The 24,114-nt window shown below is 41.4% G+C and overlaps 1 protein-coding gene across 1 annotated transcript in view; it reads right to left on the bottom strand.

Moving 5' to 3' along the window:
• LOC137239860 (uncharacterized) overlaps nucleotides 1–24,114 on the bottom strand; it is a 62,241-nt gene that overhangs the window by 17,359 nt on the left and 20,768 nt on the right. The window contains exon 3 of the mRNA XM_067765599.1: nucleotides 15,359–16,229. Coding sequence (XP_067621700.1) covers nucleotides 15,359–16,229 — 871 coding nt within the window. The remainder of the gene's footprint in view (nucleotides 1–15,358; nucleotides 16,230–24,114) is intronic.

Here is a 24,114-nt window from a genome sequence, read left to right as displayed (position 1 = left end):
GTGTTCAAGTCAACCAGCCTTGGTTTGGCCGAGGAGGACTATCCATCCTCCTCTTCCATTTTCGGGTAATGGCACCCGGTTGCACGGCAACTCCACCGCGAGTTCCGTGCTTGCCTCAAGGTCCCTCTTTCATTGATTTTGATATCTCAGTATCTGGTTAACAAGTTAACCAGATTGAGATATTTAGCGGCGCTTGGTTTTGCTTAGATGTTGCTTAAAGGGCCGCACTACGTTGACAAACAAAGTGAGCTTGGCATCCAATTATGTGCCGTCTTCAACACCAAACACCATCACAATTTAAATCAAGGGATGTGACCAACCTTTTCCGCACACAGACCTGTGAGTGCCGAGTGCCCGCCTCAACAATGCCCCTCGACATCGCTTGAGGCCACACTACGTTGACAAACATTGTGTGCCATATCGTCTTCTATTGGCTTCCATTTTCGCTACTAATTTCGCTCCAATTTCCACTCAATTACACAACAATTATGCACCGATTTGCCTCCAAATACACTCCTACCACAATTAAGGGATGTGGCCAACCTTTTCCGCTCACAGACCTGTAAGTACCGAGTACCTGCCCCAGCAACATCTTTGCACTGCAGTCCGCCACACTACAGTGATTTGACATCGTCAAATCTTGCCACATATAGGGTGTGGCCATCCACACAGCGAACGCCTTCTATTCGCTTGCGCAGTCTAAAGCAGCCTCAAAACATCTCAAAAGACGAGATGAGCACCGGCCCACTCGTACAATTATCGATTGCTTTTTGGCTGACGATAGACATGCGCTCTTACACCATCTTTCGTCAACTATTTTCAGCATTTGTCACAATTTAAGGGATGTGACCAACCTATCATCTGCCCCTCAGGGTCAGCTTCTCAATGAAATTGGGACCGCCGTGGCAAGCATGAGACCGAATTCCCTTGGGTCTTGGGTGCCCAAGGGAAAACAAGTCTACTCAGAGCGTGTGTCATAAGTGAACTCTATTTGAAACCACAGCCACCGCGATGCTCCCACAAGGGGGCCATCCCAGGGCAGGAGGTGAGACCTGAGTACAAAGCATCGTTCGATGCAGTGCACCAGATCACACTGGCTTCTCCTGCTCCCGCGGTAGCACTTTTTATAAAGACCTTGCCTAGGGTCTCACAGGGTGATACACCGCGTCCACCCTGCTACCTTTCGAGTAAAACACCTTACTCATGGATTGGGTACCCATGGTATTATGGTCGCCTTTTACGACCGGTATACCTACCGTGGGCATATTCTAACCCCTAACCCACAGGGGGATCCAAACTTAGACAATCGGAATTTTTTTCTTACAGCAATTGACCGGCCAGCAGCGAAAAAATTTCAATCGGTCGTTGTACTGTTTGCTTTGAGAATTCGCCAAGGTAAAGCCAAAGCAGATTAAAGCATGTTCGGATAATTTGGTTGTTGTTGGGACTTTAAATTTGTTAGCCAAAGTTCCGTTGTCAAAGAAAGCCAACAGAGAGATCGCGAGGTCGGTATAACCCCAAGCCATTTTTTTTTTTACTTTAATCAAATGCCGTACTATTAATTTTTGAGGTGGAAAGCTGGCAAGAGAAGCTTTGTCAAAATTTGTTGAAGTTTATTGTACTTTGCTTGAAAGTAAATTTCCAGAATTCCAGCTCTGTAGGTAATTGAAAAATTAAGGGTCGACAGCAGTTGATCAGAGAACTTCTTTCGTAATAAATTGTTTACCCTACAACAGCGGAAGTGCAGTAGGTTTAAAAAAAATTTATTTGACAAAATTGTTTTGAAAAGTTAAATTCGAAGAAGGAATGTGAGTCACAAAAATGATTCACCAAAGGTTTCATACTCCGACATTTTTGAAAAAAGAATCCTAATTGCTGTGATTTTGGCATTTTAAAGCGACCATCGTTTCCAATATTTATACTCAGCTGAGCAGAGCTCACAGAGTATATTAACCTTGTTCGCATAACGGTAATCCGTAACGGCATAAACTAAACGAGATTGATATAGACTTCCATATATCAAAATGATCTGGGTGAAAAAAGAAATTCATTTAGCCATGTCCGTCCGTCCGTCCGTCTGTAAACACGATAACTTGAGTAAATTTTGAGGTATCTTGATGAAATTTTGTATGTAGGTTCCTGGGCGCTCATCTCAGATTGCTATTTAAAATGAACGAAATCGGACTACAACCAAGCCCACTTTTTCGATATCGAAAATTTCGAAAAACCGAAAAAGTGCGATAATTCATTACCAAAGACGGGTAAAGCGATGAAACTTGGTAGGTGCGTTGACCTTATGACGCAAAACAGAAAATTAGTAAATTCTTGGACAATGGGCGTGCCACCGGCCACTTTTAAAAGAAGGTAATTTAAAAGTTTTGCAAGCTGTAATTTCGCAATCGTTGAAGATATCCTGATGAAATTTGGCAGGCACGTTGCTCCAAATAAAAATTAGCAAAATCGGATGACGAACACGCCCACTTTTAAAAAAAATTTTAAAGTCAAATTTTAACAAAACATTTAAAATCTTTACAGTATATAAGTAAATTATGCCAACATTCAACTCCAGTAATGATATGGTGCAACCAAATACAAAAAATAAAACAAAATTTCAAAATGGGCGTGGCTCCGCCATTTTTCATTTAATTCGTCTAGAATAATTTTAAGGCCGTAAGTCGAACTAAAATTTACCAATCCTTGTGAAATTTGGTGTGTGCATAGATTCTATGACGATAACTGTTTTCTATGAAAATGGGCGAAATCGGTTGAAGCCACGCCCAGTTTTTATACACAGTCTACCGTCTGTCCTTCCGCTCGGCCGTTAACACGATAACTTGAGCAAAAATCGATATATCTTAACTAAACTCAGTTCATGTACTTATCTGAACTCACTTTATCTTGGTATAAAATATGGCCGAAATCCGACTATGACCACGCCCACTTTTGCGATATCGAAAATTACGAAAAATTAAAAAAATGTCATAATTCTGTACCAAATATGAAAAAAGAGATGAAACATGGTAATTGGATTGGCTTATTGACGCAAAATGTAACTTTAGAAAAAACTTTGTAAAATGGGTGTGACACCTACCATATGAAGTAGAAGAAAATGAAAAAGTTCTGCAGGGCGAAATCAAAAGCCCTTAGAATCTTGGCAGGAATTCTGTTCGTGGTATTACATATATAAATAAATTAGCGATACCCGACAGATGATGTTCGGGGTCACCTTGATCACATTTCGGTCGATATCTCGAAAACGCCTTCACATATACAACTAAGGGCCACTCCCTTTTAAAACTCTCATTAAAACCTTTAATTTGGTACCCATATCGCATTCTAGAGTCACCTCTGTTGTTGTTGTTGTAGGAATGTTTCGCTCCACCTAATAGCTGCGACCGATCACAAATTGTCATCAATATCCCCTAACGGGATTCCAAGGAAACTTGCTGTTTCGACAGGGGTGGACCATAATGAAAGGGGTGTTAGAAGCGTTGGTTCCACATTACAATTAAAGAGATGGTTGGTGTCATGTGGGGACACATTGCAAGCGGGGCATACATTTTGTATGTCGGGGTTGATTCTGGATATGTAAGAGTTTAACCTGTTACAGTATCCAGAACGAAGTTGAGCCATAGAGACTCGCGTTTCCCTGGGGAGTATGCGTTCCTCTTCCGCAAGTTTTGGGTACTGTTCCTCGAGTACTGGATTCACCGGGCAATTCCCGGCATAAAGGTCCTACGCCTGTTTGTGGAGTTCACCAAGGACCTGCTTGTGTTTTTTGCTTCATACGGCTGAGTTTTCAGGTGCCGTATTTCCTCAAAATGCTTACGGAGATGACTACTTAAGTCCCTAGGCGATGCTGGCTCATCAATCAGATGCCTGTTGGGATGCCCAGGTTTCTGGGTATTCAACAGGAACTATTTGGTTAGCATCTCATTTCTCTCCCTGATGGGGAGTATTCTCGCCTCGTTATGTAGATGGTGTTCTGGGGACAAAAGAAGACAGCCCGTGGCGGTTCTGAGCGCAGTATTTTGGCAGTCCTGTAGCTTCTTCCAGTGGGTAGGTTTTAGGCTTGGCGACCATATAGGGGACGCGTGGCACGCAAACGGCTGGCCAATTGCTTTGTATGTGGTAATGAGCGTTTCTTTGTCTTTTGCCCAAGTACTGCCAGCAAGGGATTTGAGGATTTTATTACGGCTCTAGATTTTCGGAACAATTGCGGCTGCGTGCTCACCAAAATGTAGATCCTGATCAAACGTCACACCCAAGATTTCGGGGCGTAGGACAGCGAGTGTAGGTTTTACGTGAGTACCTGTCTTCGAAGACCTAACCTCACGTATGTACCAAGTACACAGGTCAAAGCAGGTCTGACCAGCCCCCAAGGCTCGCTTACCTTGGTACCAATCGATAATGTGAGTGGACACATCATCACCTTGGTGAGGTTGGAGGCCTATCTAACACCTCTTCCATTCTATGGGTCATGGCACCCGGTTGCAATGCAACTCCACATTCGAGCTGACCAACTCTTACCGCATTCGGATATCAACCACAGCCACCACGATGCTCCCAAAGGGGCCAAACGCAATGAACAGAAACGGAGCAAGCTCCGCGGCTATCTGTTACCCGTGGTACCACTTTAAAGTCTTGGTCTGACTTTCGCAGCCGAAGCCACTTCCGGTTGAGTATCCACCTACTCCGGACCGACCGCCTAGGGGTGCGGTGGGGTTAGAACCCCCCCACATCCACGGACATACACACAAATTAACCACCACGATCACCACCACGTCTCCTCCGTCTAAACACCTCCAAAGCATACCTATTGAGCAAATCAATAGTCCGACTAGTGGAGAGCGCTCCACTCACATCAAATTAACTCCAAAACTAGGGGCGTAGGACAGTCGGTAGCGTAGTGCCATCGACGTGGATGTTCAAAATGGCAGGCAATCTGATGCGTTGGTTTATATCCCTTATTTGGGGGTCGCCGGGCTCGAGCTGTCTTATAAGGTCACGTTCTCTCGCTAAACTTTCGGCCTCTGCCAGAAGTGGGGCCGAATTTCGGGAATTCTACCGGCGGGAATGAAACGTGCCGAAGAGGATTCAATGACCTTGCGGAAAGTACGCTGCCCTTGGCGGGCATCAGTTGGGATAGGGAGGGCAGCAAAGCGGTTGTCTGTAAAGGATTTGTATTCGTCCCACTTTCCTTTTTTAAAGTTAATAAAAGTGCGCTTTTCTTCGACGATGAAGTCGGCGGGACGCTCGAGCGAAATAAGTATAGGCAGTTGGTCGGATGCCAATGTTACCATCGGCTGCCAGTTGACGCAGTTTACGAGTTCTGTGCTCACGCTTGAAATATCGGGCGAACTGTGACAGCTTCCTACCATACGTGTGGGGGCGTCCCCGTTTATAGTGCAGAACGTCGTTTCTTCTATTTGATCCGCTAACATCTCACCTCTACTGTCCATCCGCAAGTTTGAATGCCAGAAATCGTGATGGGCATTGAAATCGCCTAAGATAATGCGATTGTTTCCAGTGAGTACGCCGCTGATATCAGGGCGGTATCCACTGGGGCAAGAGGTGACAGGATGGATGTAGATGTTGATGATTTCTAGATTTGCATCGACCGACCGGACAGATAATCCTTGACGTTCTAAGACACTGTCCCTGCGGTCGATGTTGGGATCAAATATATGATATTGCACAGTGTGGTGTATGATAAACGCGAGAGCGCCTCCATTTCCGCTCTCGCGATCTTTTCTGTGGGCATTATACCCAGAACAGGTCTGCAATGCAGATCTTGCCGTGAGTTTAGTCTCTTGAATCGCAGCAATGCGGATGTTGTGCCGCTTCATGAAGTCGACTATCTCCGTGATCTTCCCAGTTAATCCATTACAGTTTAACTGCAGAATTCTGAAGTGCATAGGGGGAGACGTCGTCACTCTGGGAGTAAGTGAGAGATGACTACGCCTGGGTTGTGGAAGGCCAGAACGCGATTGCTGTTGAGGCCCTGGGACTAGACGTCCTTGGGTAGGCATTGGGATACCCGGTGTATTTGGGTATGCGGCCTGGCAACATGGCGCAATGAAACCCGTCGGAGGGTTGCCGTCGCGGAGACCAGAACATCTAAGAAAGTGGCTAAGGCGCAGACTACGGGACGTCCAAGGACGTGAACAGCAAGGGGCCACAAAAGATTTATAGAAGTTACGTGGACTTCCGGTTTTGTGGTCTAGCCCAGAACAACCTGTCCGATGCAACCATCCCTTACACGGGACACACTGACAAGAGTATGACCGTCCTAAAAAGATTCTTTTCCGGCAGATGCAGCAAAACCATTTCTCAAGACCGGGGTCAGGAGACGGACTCCGATTGGGTTCGATACCTTCCCGGAGCAAGAGAATATGGAGCAGTCCCGCTGCAAGGAGCTGCTGGGAGGATGACAATTTGTTGGAGGGACGCAACAAATTAAATGGGGTTACAGTGAAATGGCAGTCCTTGGTCGGGAAAAATCCCGAGTCGCTCCGGTACATAAAACCGACGACCTTCGGAAGAGTCACCCATGTCCACCTTTATGGCGATATCTCACAAAGGCGTCCACCTATAGAACTAAGGCCCACTACGTTTTAAATAATCATTAAAACATTTCATTTGATACCCGTATCGTACAACACACATTTTAGAGTCACCCCTGGTCCACCTTTGTGGCGATATCCTGAAATTGCGTCTACCTATAGAACTATGGCGCACTCCCTTTTAAAATACTCTTTAATACCTTCCATTGGAAACCAATGTCACAAACACATTCCAGGGTTACCCTAAGTTCATTTTGCTAAATAGTTATTTTCCCTTATTTTGTCTGCAAAGCTCTCAGCTGAGTATGTAATGTTCGGTTACACCCGAACTTAGTCTTCCTTATTTGTTTTCTTTAAGTTAATGATATCACCCAAAACGCCTTCTATAGCCAACTGCACATGTACTAGTACATATTGAACTTAGTGACTACATGGGCATTGTTAATACATTGACAACTTTAATAGCCACGTGCATGAATTATATCAGGGTAGGAAGTTTGTTACTTTATTGATTAAACAACGCGTTTGACCTTTGTACAGCAGGAAACTTGCCGGTAAATGAAAGTAGAGAGAAAGCAGACACAGACTTTACATATGTATGAAAGCTCTTGCGGCTTGTTCGTCATAATCAAACGCTGGAAGAAACAATTACATCAGGAACAAACTTTTAGGAAAAATAATGCCGCTGGAGCCCTTTCTAAAACTGACTTTTCTGACAGCTCGTTGAAGTCTTATGTAAATTTTATTTATAGAAATTAACCTCCGAAAAGTTAAAACGTAATTGCTGACAGTGTCTTCGACTGTTCAAGCGTAAACTTGCAGATTTTGACAGCACCTTTACTTGCGTTTCAATAGCACAAATAATTTGAAAAAACTACAAACATACATATATCTATGTCTAGTTAAATGTATACAAATTATCCCCCTTATTCATAAAAAAATTGAACGGTTTATAGGTAAAGCGTTTAAAATGACATTTCCATACAAATTGCCAATTCTAAGAGCTTTATAAACCTATTTTATCTTAATATATAAAAATCACGTGTCACTATGTTTGGCGCCAATGGACTCCTAAACTACTGAACCGATTTTGAATTTGTTTTGCACCCCGTGTGTAGTTTGATCTAACTTGAAATATAGGATAGGTTATATCTCAGCTTATAGTCGCAATATTATTTTATTGAAAATTTTTTTATTTGTTTATACCGCCCGCGACTTAGAGGTACTATGACATTTTTTTTTAATTCAGGAGAGCCTTTAGTTGTTCCATGTGCAATTTTTAAGCCGAATTTCAAAAGCAATGAAAATCTGCATTTCGTTTTAATATTATAGTGAAGTGAAAAATAAAAATATATATATATAACAAGTAAGGAAGGCTAAGTTCGGGTGGAACCGCACATTACATACTCAGCTGAGAACTTTGGAGACAAAATAAGGGAAAATCACCATTTAGCAAAATGAACCTAGGGTAACACTGGAATGTGTTTGTATGACATGGGTTTCAAATGGAAGGTATTAAAGAGTATTTTAAAAGGGAGTGGGTCATAGTTTTATAGGTGGACGCCATTTCAGGATATCGCCATAAAGGTGGACCAGGGGTGACTCTAGAATGTGTTTGTACGATATGGGTATCAAATGAAAGGTGTTAATGAGTATTTTAAAAGGGAGTGCGCCTTAGTTCTATAAGTGGACGCCTTTTCGAGATATCGCCATAAAGGTGGACCAGGGGTGACTCTATAATGTGTTTGTACGATATGGGTATCAAACTAAAGGTATTAATGAAGGTTTTGAAAGGGAGTGGCCCTTAGTTGTATATGTGAAGGCGTCAATAAACCAATGCAATCAACATGTTTCATCCCTTTTTTCGTATTTGGCATAGAATTATGACATTTTTTTCGAAATTTTCGATATCGAAAAAGTGGGCGTGTTCATAGTCGGATTTCGCCCACATTCAAGACCAAGATAATGTGAGTTCATATAAGTATGTGAACTAAGTTTAGTAAAGATATATCGGTTTTTGCTCAAGTTATCGTGTTAATGGCCGAGCGGAAGGTCAGACTGTCGACTGTGTATAAAAACTGGGCGTGGCTTCAACAGATTTCGCCCATTTTCACAGAAAACTGTTATCGTCATAGAAGCTTTGCCCTTACCAAATTTCATAAGGATTGGTAAATTTTTGTTCGAATTATGGCATTAAAAGTATTCTAGACAAATTAAATGAAAAAGGGCGGAGACACGCCCATTTTGAAATTTTCTTTTATTTTTGTATTTTGTTGCACTATATCATCACTGGAGTTGAATGTTGACATAATTTACTTATATACTGTAAAGATATTGAATTTTTTCTTAAAATTTGACTTTTAATTTTTTTTTTTTTAAGTGGGCGTGTTCTTCATCCGATTGTGGTAATTTTTATTAAGCACACATATAGTGATAGGAGTAATGTTCCTGCCAAATTTCATCATGATATCTTCAACGACTGCCAAATTACAGCTTGCAAAACTTTGAAATTACCTTCTTTTAAAAGTGGGCGGTGCCACGCCCATTGTCCAAAATTTTACTAATTTTCGATTTTCCGTCATAATTTCAACCCACCTACCAAGTTTCATCGGTTTATCACACTTTGGTAATGAATTATTGCACTTTTTCGATTTTTCGAAATTTTCGATATGGAAAAGTGGGCGTGGTTATAGTCCGATATCGTTCATTTTAAATAGCGATATGAGATGAGTGCCCAGGAACCTACATACCAAATTTCATCCAGATATCTCAAAATTTAACGTGTTAACTGACAGACGGACGGACGGATGGACATGGCTCAATCAAATTTTTTTTTCGATACTGATGATTTTGATATATAGAAGTCTATATCTATCTCGATTCCTTTATACCTGTACAACCAACCGTTATCCAATCAAAGTTAATATACTCTGTGAGCTCTGCTCAACTGAGTATAAAAAGAAAGGCTAAAATGTGTGTTAGTTGGTCGCCGGTGTTTGAAGAGATGCGTCGGTCGATTTTGTTCAAACTTTCACACAAGTTGCGTAAACCTCACGCGATGGTTACTACATAGGTTTGGTTGCGATCGACGTACAGGGTCTCGTGATATAGGCCGAAACGTGGACCCGAGTACCCCTAGAATGTGTTTATAGAATATGGATATCAAATCAAAGCTGTTGATGAGTGCTTTAGTACAGAGTAATATATTATCCAGAGACGGAAAGGGACTGTGATTAGGACTATGACTGGGACTGAGACTCGGAGTGGGACTGGGACTGGAATAAAATACATACCACCCTCGGGGACAGGCAATAAGGGATGCAGAAGAATAAGAAGAAATTGAGAGAAGAGAAAAGAGAGGGGGAGATTGAGAAAGAGATAGAATAAGACGAAGATAGAGATAGATGAAGCGAAAAAGAAGGAGGGAGGAGTGAAGAAACGGATTACGAAAAAGTGAAGAGGGAGGGCAGAGTCAGACGGAAAACGCTTATTAAAATGTATGCAGATAGGCCAAATTTAGGGCAGGACAACGTCTGCCGGGTCTTCTAGTTTATTATAAATAAGAGGGTATACATAGCACAAATATGTAGGTAAGTATTCCGTACATACATATGTACATTAAGGTGCTCCACTCTCCATGCAAAAAAAAATGATTTGGAAAAATTAGTAAAAATTTATTCTTTTTAACCCATATACGCCCAGCGCCTTATTTTTAAAACGAATTACATTTATGAATTACTCAAAATCATGGTTGTTTATATTTGGCAAATCTTTAAGTTTCTTAATTTAGTATTGTGCTGAAATCCTACGATGCGTTAAAACTTTTGAATCATTCAATTTTTTTCTATGAAACGTGTGGAAGGCGTTCCTTGTTCTGTCAGATTTGCGTTATCTCGAAATAGTAGTAAAGTTTATGTATGTAGTTAAAAAAATAATTAAATATAGGGCTAACAGTTCATGGGCCAATTCCTCGTTCGTTGTGAAAGATTATTTGGCAAAAAAGGCATCACAAGGTGCCTCACCCACTGTTTAACCCCACCTTTTTCTATTCCCCGGTATAGCGGTAAAGTATGTTGTCAAAATTGTTGCAGTGTAAAAGTAATTATGTGCAAACTAAGAAGACGGTGAAGTTCACCGTAAAGTAATATAGCGGTAAGGCATAAAATATTACGGCCGTCATGACGATAGAAACTCGTTCATCACCGCCTTTTGCCACTGCTATTGTCAAAGCGGTGAACATTTTGCCAATATTTATAAAATACACAACATTTTTGAATTTTAATTTGTATGTGCAGTTGGTATGTGCAGTTAAAAAAATAAGAGGAAAAACTAAAAAAAAGGGAAAAATGTAAAATAAAATTTTGTGGATCTTCTGCCGTAGGTGTTCGTAGTTTCCAACAAAGCGGTGCCGCTGAAAATGGTGAGTAAACCGGGCATTCTTTAGCGGTCGTAATAAAGCGGCACCGCTTTCCGAGGAAACCAAGCCTTAACACATCATGGCAGCATAAAGGAGATCCTGTACGGTGGACTACGAAGGTGAAAAACGTTGGAATCATTGTGTAGAGCTAGAAGGTGTCTATTGTGAAGGTCTATAGTAAAGTGTTTCCCAAAACTTAATTTTCTTTTGTTTTTTTTTTCACAAATTCCCAGAATTTATACTAAATTCCCGTAACTTAATTTCCACACATCGTATATAGAAGACGAAGAGGTTCTGATAATTATATGCAGTGTAAAAATTCCACCAAGAAGTATCGAATTCTTTTGAGTGTTCCAAGTCCTACGTTTTTGTTTATATTAAACTTAGTTGAATAACTCACTACTGAAACTTTAAGTGAGTTTATAATTTTCCTTTAGTAACTGAGTATAATTTTGTGGTCTCTGATGAGCCCAGAGCATATGTACGAAGTATCGAATTGTTTTGAGTGTTCCAAGGCCTACGTTTTTGTTTATATTAAACTTAATTCAATAAATTACTACTGAAACTTTAAGTGAGTTTATAATTTTCCCTTTGTAACTTAGTATAATTTTGTGGTATATGATGAGCCAAGCGCCCCATTTTTGGAGCGGACATTTTCTCGAAATTGGTCAAAGATATGAAAAAGATGTCTTAATCGCATGGTCTCAAAGCAGACTAGTGATATTTAATTCACTTAAAAATGTTTTTTTTACGAGTTGGGATTATATGGCTTAATTTAATAATAATTACAGATAATTTACTTCGCATGATAGAAAGTTTAAGCATGAAAGATTTGCATAGAAATTTAATATATACTTGTATTAATCTTTTCAACAATTGCTAATACTTTGGGCTGAATAGGCTATTGAAAAGTAAAGCCTTCTCTCTGCCAAGGGAGATTAAGCTCTGCTAATCACTTATCGTACCCATACGGCTATATGGTACAGAAGCATGGGCCATGGCAGCATCAGGTGAGACAGATTTGGAGTATTCGAGAGAAAAGTTCTTTGCAAGATTTACTTATGCTTTAGAGGTAGCAAGTACCGATGAAGATTACCGATGAGCTATAGGATCTAAGACATGTTTTGAGAGTGAAAAAATATGATTAGGTCCTAAGATACTCCAGGTAGCTCCACTCCCACACACCTTTTCGATATCGAAGTTTCGAAAAATGATACTGCCTTCATTTAAAGAAGACAATGGGCGCTTTCAGCGAACACCACTTTTGATTAGACGTTTGGTGATAACTTTCTGAACGCACCATTGAATATTTTGATCCACTCAACGGTCGGGAGTTTGCGTCAAATTACTGAGCATACTTACATTTTTTTCGCTACATTCACCCACTTGGTTAGAACTTCCTTCAAAAGATTAACCGTGGCACCAAATTTGATAGATCTTAAAAAGAAATATTTTTAAAGGTGGGCATCGAATTACTTTCGAGAATACAAATTCTGCTATTTTCTAAGGCGATTTTTTCTAAGTTTAAGGAGATATTTCTGTGTACCCTACGGTTTTAAAATGGTATAGACTACCTGTTCAATATTCAATTAAATGAAATTTCCCAATAAAGCTTAATGCAAAGCAAATATGGTCATGCCCAGCTGTATACAAAGAATTATTAAAAGTGGGGAAAAGTCGGAGTATAAACAAAATCACTTTTTCGAAATCCCTATTTTTGTAAAACATAGAACTAGATATGTAATTAAATTTTGTAAGTTAAGTCTCATATAGTATTTGCAAATTGTGTGAATATTAAAATTTCTCTTAATTCTGATCTAAAGAAAACCTAAATATAAATATAAAATTATGCCAATTTCACACAGAGGCTTAATGAAATAATTAGCCAAGTTTTCTACATTAAAGCCCTAATCGAACTCGATTTTCCATACAAAATACAAATTCTTAATTATCTCATTATTACTTTATTGTGTGCCTAATCCAGGTTAAAATCCAGTCTGTTTTGCTTGGTGCTTCGAATTTTATTGTCAATGTAAGAAATGACAATCAAAAATTTATTTTCAATAATTTACAAAAAATAAAAAAACACGAAGAATTCAAAATTTAATTTTCGCTGCAAAAGATAATATGGCTTTTTCGAAAATAGGCACATATTTGATTAGGTGCAACATCTATGGGTAGATGCGCATGCATTTAATTTTGATTGTATTTATAGTTAAGAAGGAAACGGCTGCGTTCCATTTTAACTATTTTTTTGTAAAAACGAAATATTTTTTGGGGCGGCTGACAGATGTTCGCATAATGAAGCAAAAGGTCCTGTATGAAAAGGGAAACTTAATTATTTCATTAAATAAAATTGTGATTCGATTAAGTTTCTTGAAGAAAAATTTCGTCTGAAAATTTTTCTTTTGTTTTACGCACCTCTTATGAAATTTCTACTACTACTACTATTTTCTAAAGATGTTTATGAACATGTTAACACGGCAACTCTGGTTTGCATTGTTTCTTGAAGAAAGTCACATTTCCGACGACAAACAAATACACAAAGCTTAAAAATGTAAAAATTAGCTAGACCTATCGGAATTTTAGAAAAATGTTTTTTGAATTAGAAATAGCATAATACAAAAGTCAAGTATAACAATCTATCATTTTAGGGCACTTAATGGTGTGTATAGTAATACAGTTAGGCAATTCACAAGGTCTCTCTTTCACCGTATATGCTGTGCTTTAATCAAATTTTGTATTGGAATCCATGGAAACAACTAATATCTTGTAATTTTGCATTGATACGACACTCTTTTGAATTGCCCAAGTGTTTTATAACATACTAAATCGTAATGGAACAAGTAAAAGTGTCTAAGTTCGGGAGTAACCGAACATTATACACTCAGCGTGAGCTTCAATTGCACATTTCATTTCAGATAAATTACTTCTCTACACAACACGTGGGACCGCCCATTTAAAAAATGTCTCCCCATTTCCTCTCACAATAAAACGATAAGTGAAATATCATTGACTCAAAACTATTTTTTGCCAAGTTATAGCTTATTATTTTCGTCTACGATCCTTTTAAAAATCTTTTATATAAAAGTGGGCGTGGTCTTTAACCGATTTCGTCCATTTTTTCTAGAAATATTTCCTGCTATAGGGAAAATCTGTGTACACAATTTATTTACGATCCGTTAATTTTTCTTCGAGTTATGGCTCCCTAAACATAGAAAATTGCTTAGTCATAAAAGGGGTGGTGCCACGCCCATTTTTTAAAATTTGAAGTTTTTCCCATTTATTGTTATAAATGCACTTGGGAAATGGAATACCATTGATATAAAACTCTTTTTTGTAAAGATATAGCTTATTTTATTCGTCCACTACCCTTTTAAAAATATTTTATATAAAAGTGGGCGTGGTCCTTAACCGATTTCGTTAATTTTTCTTCAAAGCATTCCATATAGTAAAGGCAACCTCTATGCCGAAATTTGTTACGATAGGTTTAACAATTTTTTATTTATGATTAATAATATTTGTAAAATTGATTTTATCACAAGTGGGCGGTGCCACGCCCATTTAAAAAAAAAATTTTCAAATTTTTATCAAGAGTCTCAATATCAGTCCACATGTCAAATTTCGACATTCTAGGTGTATTATTTACTAAATAATCCGGTTTTTTGCGTTTACAAAATGTTATATATATAAAAAGTGGGCGTGGTTATCATCCGATTTCGCTCATTTTCAATACCAATCTATTCTGGGTCCAGATAAGCTCGTGTACCAAATTTCGTGAAGATATCTCAATATTTACTCAAGTTATCGTGTTAACGGACAGACGGACGGACGGAAGGACATGGCTCAATCAAATTTTTTTTCGACACTGATGATTTTGATATATGTAAGTCTATATCTATCTCGATTCCTTTATACCTGTACAACCAACCGTTATCCAATCAAAGTTAATATACTCTGTGTGCAAAGCATGCTGAGTATAAAAATACAACTTCTTTTCATGAGGCACCCTAGTGTACATATGTATATGTACATATACAAATTATGTGAATGCATGTACATATCTTATTAAAGGGTTGTAAACAAACCCAGTTAAATGTACGTGCTTTACCTACACGCCTTGTGAGCAGTTTTGACAATTTTGTCGCACCTGACTTTTTAGTAAACACTATTGTTTGGATTTTAACACAATATGTTCAGCAAATATTTTGCATATATGCTGAGTATTCATGCATGCATACAAACACAACATTTGTATATTTATAAGTATTATCATACTTGCTTTGTACCTATTTAGTGTAGAGTTTTTTAATGTACATATTGTGAAATAATCGATATGCAAGAAAATAACTGCAAATTTTAAGCTTTATCTCACCTTTAAGTTACCAATCAATTCCATAAATTGTATAATTTCACCAAAGCCTGTCTTGAAACATGGTTTATCAGATGCATTTTTTTGCTGTTCACCATTACAAGTAGAATCATTAGGATTTTTTGCATCCGTTTTTGTGGTGACATTTGCTGCTTCATCTTGTTTGCGTGTCTTAGGTTCTGCTGCCAACGAAGACATTGCGTTACAGATTTGTTTATTTTTTAAAATTTTATTATTTTCTGTATGGAAATAATGTTGCTGATAAAATTTATGTATACGTTGTGAGCGTGTTGTAGATAATGATGTTAATGGTATTTTATAATTTGGCGTATTAACTAGATACACGGCAATTTGGTATTCCGAACCAACAGTGACACTACTGTTTTCGATAGCAGGAGAATCTAAACTGACATTACTCTGTTGAGTACTTTGACAGCTCACCAATTCGTCGTCATGTGTATGCGAATATCGAAGTGGTTTTTGTTGATATGATTGTTGTTTATGTGGTTTTTGTTTTTGTATTTGACTAGAATCGTTTGCCAACAACATCTGCTGCTCATACTCTACATTGGATTGGTGGGGCTGACTGGGCGGTGGTGATATCATCAAATCGTTCATCGATAGCTGTGACGTCGAACTTTTTGCTGTCACTACAATGTCTCGCTCGGCTTTCTGGACTATTGGATATACTAAATATGAGTTAGCCGCTTCTATATTTGTTGATTTTGTTCTAGTGGTGGATGCGTACGTAGCCGCTACAACTCTCTTGAGATTTTGTTTTACCAAATCTCCACCAGCTGTGTTGGCGCCGCGGTTTTGTAGCTTGCGGAGAGCTTTAGTCAATTGCTGAATGGAGAGCATTTTTATTGAGTTACTGAAAATATAAATAAAATAGAGAATAAGTATTAACGTAGAGAATACTTTTATATAAATAATTTTGAGAGGAACAAATAGTTGCGTACATATTTAAAATACTTCTAAAAAATATGTGTGTATGTATATGCACAAGCATTTTGAAATGTAGCAATTCTTCTCGGACAGTGAAATGCTAATGTTGTTATTGTTGTAGCAATGCTCGCCCCACCTAATAGCCGCGACCAATCACAAATTGTCATCAATATCCTCTAACAGGAGTCTAAGGAAACTTGCCGTTTCAACAGGGGTGGACCATAAAGAAAGGGGTGTTAGAGGCGTTGGTTCCACATTACAATTGAAGAGATGGTTGGTGTCATGTGGGGACACAATGCAAGCGGGGCATAGATTTTGTATGTCGGGGTTGATTCTGGATAGGTAAGAGTTTAACCTGTTACAGTATCCAGAACGAAGTTGAGCAAGAGTGACACGCGTTTCCCTGGGGAGTATGCGTTCCCCTTCCGCGAGTTTTGGATAATTTTCGTTAAGCACTGGATTCACCGGGCAATTCCCGGCATAAAGGTCCGACGCCTGTTTATGGAGTTCACCAAGGACCTGCTTGTGTTTTTCACTTCATACGGCTGGGTTCTCAGGTGCCGTATTTCCTCAAAATGCTTACGGAGATGACTCCTTAAGCCCCTATGCGGTGCTGGTTCATCAATCAGATGTCTGTTTGGATGCCCAGGTTTCTGGGTATTCAACAGGAAATGTTTGGTCAGCATCTCATTTCTCTCCCTGATGGGGAGTATTCTCGCCTCATTATGCAGATGGTGTTCTGGGGACATAAGAAGACAGCCCGTGGCGATTCTGAGAGCAGTATTTTGGCAGGCCTGTAGTTTCTTCCAGTGGGTGATTTTTAGGCTTGGCGACCATATGGGTGACGCGTAGCACGTAATCGGCTGGCTGATTGCTTTGTATGTAGTCATGAGCGTTTCTTTATCTTTTCCCCAAGTACTGCCAGGGAGGGATTTGAGGATTTTGTTACGGCTCTGAATTATCGGAACAATTGCGGCTGCGTGCTCACCAAAATGTAGATCCTGATCAAACGTCACACCCAAGATTTTGGGGTGTAGGACAATCGGTAGCGTAGTGCCATCGACGTGGATGTTCAAAATGGTCGACATTTGGGACGTCCATGTTGAAAATAAGGTCGCGGAAGATTTAGTCGGTGATAATGCCAGGTTTCGCGAGGCGAAGAAAATGGAGAGATCAGGGAGGTAGCCGTTTATTTTATTGCATAGCGCATCGATCTTTGGGCCTGGGCCTGTGGCCATTATTGTGCAGTCATCGGCGTAGGAAACGATTGTGACTCCTTCCGGTGGTGAAGGTAGCTTAGATATGTAGAAATTAAACAAAAGTGGGGATAGGACACCACCCTGTGGCACCCCTTGTTTAATTCTCCTTGGTTTTGATGTTTCGTTTCTAAATTGCACCGATGCCTGCCGACCACCCAGATAATTTGCGGTCCACCTTTTAAGACATGGGGAAGGGTAGACCCTTCCAGGTCTTGCAGCAACGAGCCATGGTTGACCGTATCAAAAGCTTTTGATAGGTCTAGCGCTACGAGTACTGTTCTATGGTGGGGGGTATTGATTTAAACCGCAATTTATCTGGGTGCTAATGGCATTTAGCGCGGTGGTAGTGCTATGGAGTTTTCTGAAACCATGCTGATGAGGGGCTAGCTGCAAATTTGCTTGGAAATAAGGGAGCAAAATGGCTTCAAGCGTCTTTGCCACTGGCGATAAGAGAGATATCGGACGATACCACTCACCTATTGTAACGAACCAGTCGGTCCATGTTGCCCAACACTTAGCCGACCTTCCTTATCAAGGTATGAACAGCCAGCCTTACTACAACAAAAGACCAAAAGGACATTAATAGGCAGTGCCACAGTACGGGGTCGAACCATGGATTGCCTATCCGACCGTATAGGTATAGAGTTCAAGGAGCATACTCTGTTTAATATCAACCAGCTATGCTTCAGCGAATGGGGTGGGGTTCTCGCTCCTACACTGACTTTTGGGTCGGCACAAGAAAATCTAATCTAATATATTATAAATGGGAAAGTTTGGATGTTAAGATGTTTGGATGTTTGGATGTTTGGATGTTTAGATGTTTGGATGTTTGGATGTTTGGATGTTTGGATGTTTGGATGTTTGGATGTTTGGATGTTTGTCCAGACGTTTGTCTTTGTGACTCAATAGCGCAAGAACGGCTGGACCGATTTGGATGAAATTTTGCACACATATAGCCAATAGTCTAGAAGGATCTACTAGCTATATATTTTTCAAAAGGGGCGTGGTCCCCCGCCCCCTAGGAACAGTTATAATTTAATTATTATATTTTTTCGTCTTTGCGACTGAATCACGCCAGAATGGCTACACGGATTTTGATGAAATTTGGGACACAGACAGTAGTCTACTAGCGAAATTTTTTTTCGAACATGGAAAGAGGGGTGGGGGTCCCACGACCCTTCGAGAAATTATTTTTCATAATTTTTTACACATTATAACTTTACGTATACTGGCCTTCACCAATATCACAGACTCAAGGGGTCAAATAAGTCGAGGGCTTACAAAGTAAGCAGTGACACCCTCCGCCCGCCCCCCTTTATCTCCCCCTCTGGTGTAAAATCCATAAATTGTTATAACTCAATCTAAATTTTCTCCTAAATCAATAGTTTTTGGTATCTGGTACATACAGAACGAGATCTAGACAATTTTGGAGGAACGATCAGTGGTCCTCTCCTCTACTCCCGCCATCCGCCCTCCATCAATTGTTTTTTATTAGCACGCTTTTATTATCTTTACCTGTATGTTTCTATCTAACTTTTTATTCGCTCCAATGCGCCTGCTGCCTTATTAACATGGTTTTATAATTAGCTTCACCTTATTTGTAATCCCGTAAGGGTCATATCGAGACCCTTCCGGGATCATTTCTGGATGGTTTTCGGGATCGGTCCGGGATTACGCCGGGGTAATTTCGGGACTTTTTCGGGACTATTTCGGGATCATTTTGGGACCCTTCCGGGATCATTTCTGTATAGTTTACGGGATCCGTCCGGGATCCCGTCGGGGTTATTTTGGAACATTTTCGGGACTATTCCGGAATCATTTCGGGACTATTTCGCGATCATTTGGGGACCCTTCCGGCATCATTTCTGGATGGTTTTCGGGATCCGTGCGGGATCTCGTCGGGGTCATATGGGGACTTTTTCGGGATCATTTGAGGGCTCTTCCGGCATCCTTTCTGGATGGTTTTCGGGATCCGTCCGGGATATCGTCGTGTTCATTTGGGGACTTTTTCGGGATCATTTGGGGGCTCTTCCGGCATCATTTCTGGATGGCTTTCGGGATCCGTCCCGGGATCTCGTCGGGGTCATTTGGGGACTTTTCCGGGATCATTTTGGGGCTCATCCGGCATCATTTCTGGATGGTTTTCGGGATCCGTCCGGGATCCCGTCGGGGTCATTTCGGGACTTTTTCGCGACTAATACGGGATCATTTGGGAACCCTTTCGGCATCATTTCTGGATGGTTTTCGGGATCCGTCCGGGATCCCGTCGGGGTCATTTCGGGACTTTTTCGCGACTAATACGGGATCATTTGGGAACCCTTTCGGCATCATTTCTGGATGGTTCTCGGGATCCGTCCGGGATCCCATTAGGGTAATTTCGGGACTATTAGGGGATCATTTGGGAACCTTTCCGGCATCATTTCTGGATAATTTTCGGGATTCGTCCGGGATGCCGACGAGGTCATTTCGGGACTATTTCGGGATCATTTGGGATACCTGCCGGCATCATTTCTGGATGGTTTTTGGGATTCGTCCGGGATCCCGTCGTGGTCCTTTCGGGACTTTTTTTCGACTAATACGGGATCATTTGCGGACCCTTTCGGCATCATTTCTGGATAGTTGTCGGGATCTCGTCACGGTCATTTCGGGTCTATTAGGGGATCATTTGAGGACCTTTCCGGCATCATTTCTGTATTGTTTTCGGAATCCTTTCGGGATCCCGTCAGGGTCATTTTGGGACTTTTTTGGGGCTAATACGGGATCATTTGGGGATCCTCTAGGGGTCGTTTCGTGACTTTTTCTGTTTTATTTCGGGATCATTTGGGGACCCTTCCGGCATAATTTCTTGATGGTTTGCCGGATCCATCAGGGTCATTTCGGGACCATTTTGGGATCATTTGGGGACCCTTCCGAGATCATTTCTGGATCCGTCCGGGATGCCGTAGGAGCCATTTCGGGATTTTTGTTACTTTTCCGGGATAGTTTTTGGACCCTTCCGGGATCATTTCTGGATCTGTGCGGGATCCCATCTGGGTCATTTCCGGACTATTTCGGGATCATTTTGGAATCCTTCCGGAATCATTTCTGTATGGTTTTCGCGATCCGTCGTTGATTCCCTCGGAGCCATTTCGGAACCTTTTCTGGAGTATGTCGGGGTCATTTGGGGACTTTTTCGGGATCATTTGGGGCTCTTCCGGAATCATTTCTGGATGGTTTTCGGGATCCGTGCGGGATCTCGTCAGGGTCATTTGGGGACTTTTCGGGATCATTTGGGGGCTCTTCCGGCATCATTTCTGGATGGTTTTCGGGATCCGTCCGGGATATCGTCGGGGTCATTTGGGGACTTTTTCGGGATCATTTGGGGGCTCTTCCGGCATCATTTCTGGATGGTTTTCGGGATCCGTCCGGGATCCCATCAGGGTAATTTCGGGACTATTAGGGGATCATTTGTGGACCTTTCCGGCATCATTTCTGGATAATTTTCGGTATCCGTCCGGGATGCCGACGAGGTCATTTCGGGATTATTTCGGGATCATTTGGGATACCTACCGGCATCATTTCTGGATGGTTTTTGGGATTCGTCCGGGATCCCGTCGGGGTCATTTCGGGACTTTTTCTCGACTAATACGGGATCATTTGCGGACCCTTTCGGCATAATTTCTGGATAGTTGTCGGGATCCGTTCGTTATCCCGTCACCGTCATTTCGGAACTATTAGGGGATCATTTGAGGACCTTTCCGGCATCATTTCTGGATAGTTTTTGGAATCCTTTCGGGATCCCGTCAGGGTCATTTCGGGGCTTTTTCGGGATCATTTAAGGATGGCTTTCAGGATTCGTCCGGGAACCCGTCAGGGTAATTTCTGGACTTTTCCGAGACTATTTCGGGATCATTTTGGGACCTTCCCAAGATCATTTCTGGATGGATTTCGGGATTTGTCCGGGATGCTCTCAGGGTCATTTTGGGACTATTAGGTGAGCATTTGAGGACCGTTCCGGCATCACTTCTGGATGGTTTTCGGTATCCGTTCAGATTCCCGTCCGAATAATTGCGGGACTTTTTCGGGATCATTGGGGTCCCTTCCAAAATCATTTCTGGATGGTTTTTGGGATTCGTCCGGCATCCCGTCGGGGTCATTTCGGGACTTTTTCTCGACTAATACGGGATCATTTGCGGGCCCTTTCGGTATCATTTCTGGATAGTTGTCGGGATCCGTTCGGGATCCCGTCAGGGTCTTTTCGGAACTATTGGGAGATCATTTGAGGACCTTTCCGGCATCATTTCTGGTTAGTTTTCGGGATCCTTTCCGGGTCCCATCAGGGTCATTTCGGGACTTTTTCGGCATCATTTAAGATTGGTTTTCAGGATTCGTTCGGTATCCGTCAGGGTAATTTCTGGACTTTTCCCAGACTATTTCGGGATAATTTTGGGACCCTCCCAAGATCATTTCTGGATGGATTTCGGGATCTGTCCGGGATGCCGTCAGGGTCATTTTGGGACTATTAGGTGATCATTTGAGGACCTTTTCGGCATCACTTCTGGATGGTTTTCGGTATCCGCTCAGGATCCCGTCGGAATTATTGCGGGACTTTTTCGGGATCATTTGGTGTCCCTTCCGGCATCATTTCTGGCTGGTTTTTGGGATTCGTCCGGCATCCCGTCGGGTTCATTTCGGGACTTTTTCTCGACTAATTCGGGATCATTTGCGGGCCCTTTCGGCATCATTTCTAGATAGTTGTTGGGATCCGTTCGGGATCCCGTCAGGGTCTTTTCGGAACTATTAGGTGTTCATTTGAGGACATTTCCGGCATCATTTCTGGATAGTTTTCGGGATCCTTTCGGGGTCCAGGTCAGGGTCATTTCGGGACTTTTTCGGGATCATTTAGAGATGGCTTTCAGGATTCGTCCGGGAACCCGTCAGGGTAATTTCTGAACTTTTCCGAGACTATTTCGGGATAATTTTGGGACCTTCTCAAGATCATTTCTGGATGGATTTTGGGATCAGTCCGGGATGCCGTCAGGGTCATTTTGGTATTAGGTGATCATTTGAAGACCTTTCCGGCATCACTTCTGGATGGTTATCGGTATCCGATCAGGATCCCCTCGGAATCATTGCGGGACTTTTTCGGGATCATTTGGGGTCCCTCCCAAGATCATTTCTGGATGGATTTCGGGATCTGTCCGGGATCCCGTCAGGGTCATTTAGGGGTGCGTTCGAGATCTCGTCAGGGTCATTTCGGGACTTCTTCGGGAATATATCGGGATCATTTCTGGATGGTTTATGGGATCCGTCCATGACCCCTTAAGGGTCATTTCGGGACTATTAGGTGATCATTTGAGGACCTTTCCGGCATCACTTCTGGATGATTTTCGGTATCCGTTCGGGATCCCGTCGGAATCAATGCGGGACTTTTACGGAATCATTTGGGATTCCTTCCGGCATCATTTCTGGATGGTTTTCGGTATTTGTCCGGATCCCGTCGGGGTTATTTCGGGACCCTTTCGGGGCTAATACGGGATCATTTGGGGATCCTCTAGGGGTCGTTTCGTGACTTTTTCTGTATTATTTCGAGATCATTTTGGGACCCTTTCGGCATAATTTCTTGATGGTTTGCCGGATCCATCAGGGTCATTTCGGGACCATTTTGGGATCATTTGGGGACCCTTCCGAGATCATTTCTGGATCCGTCCGGGATGCCGTAGGAGCCATTTCGGGATTTTTTGTTACTTTTCCGGGATAGTTTTTGCACCCTTCCGGGATCATTTCTGGATCTGTGCGGGATCCCATCTGGGTCAATTCCGGACTATTTCGGGATCATTTTGGAATCCTTCCGGAATCATTTCTGTATGGTTTTCGCGATCCATCGTGGATCCCCTCGGAGCCATTTCGGAACTTTTTCTGGAGTTAGTCGGAATAATTTAGGGACCCTTCCTGGATATTTTCTGGATGGTTTCTGAAATCCGTCAGGGTAATTTCGGAACTTTTTCGGGACTATTTCGGGATCAATTTGGTACCCTTCAGGCATCATTTCTGTGTGGTTATCTGGATAAGTCTAGAATCATGTCTATATCATTTCGGGTTTTTTTTGGGACTACTTCGGGAACTTTTGGAACACTTCGGGGCGTTTCTGGATGGTTTTTCGGGATCCGTCCGCGATAGCGTCGGGGTCATTTCGTGGCTTTTTCTGGATAATTTCGTTATCATTTTGGGATCCTATCAGGTTATCAGCTCATAAAGTTCTTTTTTTTACTCAATTACAAAAATAAAATGCATTAGACAGAAAAAAAATTTTAAACAGATAACTTTATAAGCAGGCTAACGTGAATAGCCCACATATTTCATTTTCTCCTTGCGGACGGGGCCGCGGGTAAAGGCTAGTATATATTATAAATGGGAAAGTTTGGATGTTAAGATGTTTGGATGTTTGGATGTTTGTCCAGACGTTTGTCTTTGTGACTCAATAACGCAAGAACGGCTGGACCGATTTGGATGAAATTTTGCACACATATAGCCAATAGTTTAGAAGGATCTACTAGCTATATATTTTTCAAA

The sequence above is a fragment of the Eurosta solidaginis genome, chromosome 2 (assembly GCF_040869045.1).
Source record: "Eurosta solidaginis isolate ZX-2024a chromosome 2, ASM4086904v1, whole genome shotgun sequence".
NCBI lineage: Eukaryota > Metazoa > Arthropoda > Insecta > Diptera > Tephritidae > Eurosta > Eurosta solidaginis.
The sequence above is the reverse complement of the archived record's forward strand: the minus strand, read 5'-3'. Positions and strand labels throughout refer to the sequence as shown.